This window comes from Otolemur garnettii, unplaced genomic scaffold (assembly GCF_000181295.1).
Source record: "Otolemur garnettii isolate 467f Iridium unplaced genomic scaffold, OtoGar3 scaffold00152, whole genome shotgun sequence".
NCBI classification, from domain to species: Eukaryota; Metazoa; Chordata; class Mammalia; order Primates; family Galagidae; genus Otolemur; species Otolemur garnettii.
In genome coordinates this window covers 358,583-364,507 of record NW_003852547.1, presented here as the reverse complement: position 1 = coordinate 364,507, position 5,925 = coordinate 358,583, and the positions used below count along the sequence as shown (strand labels likewise).

The 5,925-nt window shown below is 51.5% G+C and overlaps 1 protein-coding gene across 1 annotated transcript in view; it reads left to right on the top strand.

The window, feature by feature from the left end:
- The window catches only part of GRIK5 (glutamate ionotropic receptor kainate type subunit 5), a 71,791-nt gene that overhangs the window by 8,918 nt on the left and 56,948 nt on the right, over positions 1 to 5,925 (top strand). The window contains exons 8-10 of the mRNA XM_012811223.2: positions 1,565 to 1,717; positions 2,139 to 2,243; positions 2,362 to 2,469. Coding sequence (XP_012666677.1) covers positions 1,565 to 1,717; positions 2,139 to 2,243; positions 2,362 to 2,469 — 366 coding nt within the window. The remainder of the gene's footprint in view (positions 1 to 1,564; positions 1,718 to 2,138; positions 2,244 to 2,361; positions 2,470 to 5,925) is intronic.

The following is a 5,925-nucleotide window of genomic DNA, read 5'->3' as shown; positions in this document are numbered from 1 at the left end:
ACACCTGGCTATTTTTTGGTTGCAGCCATCATTGTTGTTTGGCGGGTCCGGGCTGGATTCGAACCTGCCACCTTAGGTATATGTGGCTGGCACCTTAGCCACTTGAGCCACAGGTGCCAAGCCAAACAACCTACTTTTTAACCTCATCCCCTGCTTCTCTTTTCCCATAGAACTTCATGTATATTTATTTATTTAATCACTAAGTAGCTTACTCTGTATCATACTGATAAGTTTAAGATTGTAAGTTCCACAAGGGCAGGGATTTCTGTCTATTTTGTTCACCATTGTATCCCCCACACCTAAAACAGCCTAGCTCATGGTAAGTGTCTGACAATATTTATTGAATAAATGCAGAAATACAAAAAAGATGCATATTTATGCTTATCTGTTCACAGACATCGAGTTATATATCAAGACTTCTGTATGCAAAGAAGTGCACACAGGCTCTACAACCGGATATGCGTGCAGGGACACTATGCACACCGACACAGAAGCACATTAGTACGCACCCTGCACACACCCACACAATGCAGATATGCAGACCTTCACATCCACTGAGACACATACTCACAGGCACATATAGACTGACCACAGGCATCAGTCACAACTCCGTGGCCGGGTCTGTCAGACACTCACTGTGTGCCAGGCACTGTTCCAAGTGCTTCCCAGGTGTTACCTCATTGGATCCCCATAATAGTGCTTAGAGGCAGAGATTACTATTATCTTCCCTTTATAGAAAAAGAAACAAGTTCAGGGAGGGATGGGATGTGGCTACATCACAGAGTCAGGAAGTAGCCCAGCGGGGCCTCCAGCTCTAAGCTTCCTGCCTCCAGGCCCAGGATCAACCATGGTACCCTTCTGCCTCCCTGACACCTCACCCACCATGTGCAGACAAATGGGCACATTTGTCCAGCCCCACCCACACAGCATGGCTCAGACATACTCAGACAGGGACTCTGGCTGTCTTCCCCAGCCTGCATCAGCCATGTGTAGGCATACCTGTCCCTGTGGGTGACATAGCTGGCTGTCTAGGCAGACTCTCTCTGAGACACATGACATGCACAGTCTAGCAGAGCTGCTCCCTCTAGGCCTGGGCAGCATTTACACCTTCCTCACTGTCCTCTACGTTTCTTTCTTTCTTTTTTTTTTTTCTTCTTGAGACAGAGTCTCAAGCTGTCACCCTGGATAGAGTGCTGTGGCATCATAGCTCACAGCAACCTCCAATTCTTGGGCTCAAGCAATCCTCTTGCCTTAGTTTTTGTATTTTTAGCAGGGGATCTCGCTTTTTGCTCAGGCTGGTCTTGAACCCATAAGCTCAAGCTATCTACCTGCCTTGGCCTCTTAGAGTGCTAGGATTATAGATGTGAGCCACTGCGCCTGGCTGTCCTCTACTTTTTTTGAGAAAAACATCAGAGCTACTTCCTCATTCCTGGCCCACAGGTCTTCCATTCTGGGAGAGAACAGAGTTGTTTGAAGGTTTGGACATAGCTCCATGAGGGTCTTTGATGCTCCCCTTGCTGAGTTGCTGCTCTCCCATCTTTCCCCCACTCTACTCCCACCCCAGCTATCTGCTGCCCTGATGTTTGATGCCGTGCACGTGGTGGTGAGCGCCGTCAGGGAGCTGAACCGCAGCCAGGAGATTGGCGTGAAGCCGCTGGCCTGTACATCAGCCAACATTTGGCCCCACGGGACCAGCCTCATGAACTACCTACGCATGGTGAGCCCAGAGCGGGTGAGGGCAGAGGAGACAGGGCAGTGGCCACCTCAAGTGAGGCACTCACTGTGTCCACCTTGCGGCCCTGTGCCCTCTCCCCCCACCTTCATCCCCACCACCACCTCTGGGCTTTCTCTGGGTCTTCTCATTCTTCTCCTCATCTGGCCATTCACTCCCTGTCTGGGCTGTGCACTTTCTGCCTCTTTCTGGGTCTTGTTCTTTTTTCCTCTTGGTTCCATCTCCCCCTTATTTCCTGGTGTGTTGTCTTGCTCTTCCGAGTGTGGTCTTCCTTATCTCTCTCTCTCTCGCTTTCCACCCTGTCTCTTTGCCTTTTTCTGCGGCTGTCTCGGCCCCACCGGGCCTTTCCCTGCCCATCTCTGGCCCTGCCACCCTCTCCCTCTGCCCCGCATCCCCACCCTGCTAGGTAGAGTATGATGGGCTGACTGGGCGGGTCGAGTTCAACAGCAAAGGGCAGAGGACCAACTACACCCTGCGCATCCTAGAGAAGTCCCGGCAGGGCCACCGTGAGGTGAGCAGACATGTGGCGATGCCAGGACCCTGCAGGGGTTGGGGCTGGGATGGGAGCAGGCCCAGAGGCTGCTGCATCCTTGTCAAGCCTGCACTGACAGCACCCACTCTGCCCCCAGATCGGGGTATGGTACTCTAACCGGACCCTGGCCATGAACGCCACTACCCTAGACATCAACCTGTCGCAGACGCTGGCCAACAAGACCCTGGTGGTCACAACCATCTTGGTAAGTGGCCCTGCAGGGTTCTGTGGGGGGCTGTAGTAAGTGAAGGGGCCTGAGTGCTGGGCATTCCCCAGATGATGTCCTGAGCCCTGTCCTAGCTTCCCTGTGAAGTAGAGGAGGCCTCAGCTGGCAGCACACAGGTCAGTGGGGAACTTAACCCATGCACATACCAACCTCAGACTGAGATCAAGACATCACCATCTAACCACTGCCAGAGTAGGGGAGGACATACTCTGCCATCAGAGCCAGGCTCAACTTGGGCTCCTTACACAGTGCCTGGCCAGTGGTGGACCCTGGTTAGTCATGATTGTTTTGCCATCCTTGCTAACCTCATGGTTTGACACGTGGCAACTTATTATCCATCTTGAAGATATGGAAACTGAAGCTTAGAGAGGGGAAGGGACTTGCCTAGGGTCACACAGCAAGTATCTGGTATAGCCAGATACTTGCAGGCTATGTCTCTAAGGCTCCAGAGTCTGGCTCTGGACCTCAGTGCTCTGAAGCTCCAGTCCTCTGAGTACCTGAGCACAGTCAAGGCTACTATCTGCTTGTCCCAGGGGTGCCATTCCTGTAGTTTACCAAATCAAAGTAGAAGGCCTTTTTTTTTTTGAGACAGAATCTCATTTAGTTGCCCTTGGTAGAGTGCTGTAGTGCTATGGGATCATAGTTCACAGCAACCTCAAACTCTTGGGCTCAAGTGATTCTCTTGTCTCAGCCTCCTGAGTAGCTGAGATTATAGGAGCCTGTCACCATGCCTGGCTGTTTTTACAAATGGGGTCTTACTCTTGCTCAGGCTGGTCTTAAACTCCTGAGCTCAAGCAATCCACCTGCCTTGACTTCCCGGAGTGCTGGGATTATAGGTGTGAGCCACTACGCCTGGTTGGCAGAGGTCGTGTGGCGACAAATATTTATTGAACACCTGTTTTGCACCAGGCACTGCTCTTTAGGCCTCATAGCTAACTGTGACGGTGGTCTGATTTTCCTCCTTTTTTTTTTTTTTTAATTGAGACAGAGTCTCACTCTTGTTGCCCTGGATAGTGTGCCATGGCATTATCATAGCTCACAGCAACTTCTAACTCTTGGTCTCAAGGGATTCTCCTGCCTCAGCCTCCTAAGTAGCTCAGACTATAGATGCCCACCACAGTGCCTGGCTAATTTTTCTATTCTTAGTAGAGATGCGGCCTCGCTCTTACTCAGGCGGGTGTCAACCTCCTGAGTTTAAGCAATACACCAGCCTCAGCCTCCCAGAGTGTTGGGATTACAGGTATGAGCCACTGTGTCTGCTCTTATTTTTCTCCTTTTGAAGGTAAGGAAACAGGTTGCACAGTGAGTCCCTGGTGGGGCTAAGTGTCGGGCTCAGAGCCTGTGCTCTGCTGCACCCTGCTGCCTCTTGCCAAGCTAGATGGGCCTGCAGTGCTGGGAGAGGACAAGGGAGGGTGATGGCCAGGCCCTGCTAAGCAGGCTTCCCTGAGCAGCTGGCCTGGGGGCAGGACTATGCCAGGCAGATATGCTTGCCTCAGTGGCCAAGTTCATGGCCAGCTGGCATCCGTTGTCTATGGGAGTTACTTAGTAACTCAGTGAGCTGGGGTGCCTAAGAGGTGAGACCCCCTAAAGCAGCTAGTCGCAGAGCTGTTCCCTCAGTCCCTAGGGAACTCCTGATCTAAAACAGACTTGGAATTCTTCTGGAGAAGGGCCAGTGAGCCTGTTGCACAGGGACAGATGGCTTATAGACAGGAAACCAGACACTTCCTAACTGCCTCACCAAGGGGCCCTGAGGGCTGGCAGCTAGGAGTAGCTGGCCCCTCTGTGCCTCTGGTGTGTGTTCAATTCCTGAAGCCGCCTGGGGATGGAAGAGGTGGGGTCCTTAGTGAGGACCAGGGGTCAGAGGTCATAGAGGGACATTAGGAATGCGGAGCCATAAAGTTGGGGACTTGGAGTCTCTTTCTTCTTTTTTTTTCTTGGGGGGGGAGGGGTAGAATGCCATGGAGTCGTCATAGCTCACAGCAACCTCAAACTCTTGGGCTCAAGGGATTCTCCTGCCTCAGCCTCCTGAGTAGCTGGGACTATAGGTGCCCTCCACAATCCCCAGCTAGTTTTTCTGTTGTCAGTAGAGATGGGGTCTTGCTCTTGCTCCTGAGCTCAAGTAATCCACTTGCCTTGGCCTCCCAGAGTACTAGGATCACAGGTGTGGGCCATCACGCCCAGCCTCAAGTCTCTTTCTTATACTCCTATCCCTCTCTTCTCAAGGCCTGAGGGCCAATGTTGTGTTTTTTTTTTTTCTTTTGAGACAGAGCCTCAAGCTGTTGCCCTGGGTAGAGTGCCATGGCATCACGGCTCACAGCATCCTCCAATTCCTGGGCTCAAGCCACTTAAGCTACAGGTGCTGAGCCTGTTGTTCTTTTCTTGACAAAGATTCACTCATTCACTGCAACTGCTGTGCTGGCCATTACACAAGTTCTAGAGCAGCGGTTCTCAACTGCTGTGGGTCACGACCCACAGGAACTATATTAAAGGGTGGGGCATTAGGAAGGTTGAGAACCACGGTTCTAGAGGCACAGAAATGAGTCACAGGTATTCTCAAGTGGCACTGATGGTGGTGATCCCAGTCTGATGAAGGAGACAACACCTGGACACAGTCATTCTCACAGTGAGGGATTCCTGAAAAAAGAGAGGGACTGAGTCAGCTTTAGAAGATCTGAGGAGGGCTTCACAAAGGAGGTGGCATGAGAGGGATTTTTAGAGGTGGGGTAGGAGTTGGATGTACAGAGAATATCCTAGGTAACAGGATCAGAAGGGACAGAGGTTTCTGGGCAAGGTCTATGTCGGCCATTTGGGGATTCAGACATGAGTCAAACTGGGTGCCTGCGGCAGGTTGTGGAGCAGGATTGTCTTGTTCTCTGCTCTGTCCACAGGAGCTGGAGTGGTGTCTTGCACTTAGCAAGTGCAGAGAGGTGTGTTGAGTGATGGTGCAGAGGTTGTGAAGCAGCAAATGTGGAAGGGTCTCTGAGGGATCCAGATGTGCATAAGTTTTGGTGAGAGCATGTTGAGCAGGAAGGGGCAGGGCCAAGTCTGGGTGTCAGGAAGGCATCCTTGATACAAAGAATAGTCAGTGGCTAGCATCTTTGAGCTTTCTGCCAATCCCTTTGTCAAACTCAATCTTTACAGCCGACCTGATTTTCTGATAAAGATACTCAGAACACAGAAGTGACATGCCCAAGATCATCCAGCTGTAAGGCAGCAGAATCCATGTGCCTGTCCTCTGCACCACGTTGCCTCAGGGCTCAGCAGCCTCATTTTCTGCTGCTTTCCAACCCCTCAGGACTCTGTGGGGCCTGGTACTGCTGTCCACACACTCTATGACCTGAGCAGGTCTCTTCTGTCTGGCCTCAGTGGCCTCTTTCGAAATGAGGAGATGAAGAGGTTGTACCAGCTCAGATTTTTTTTTTTTTTTTTTGAGAC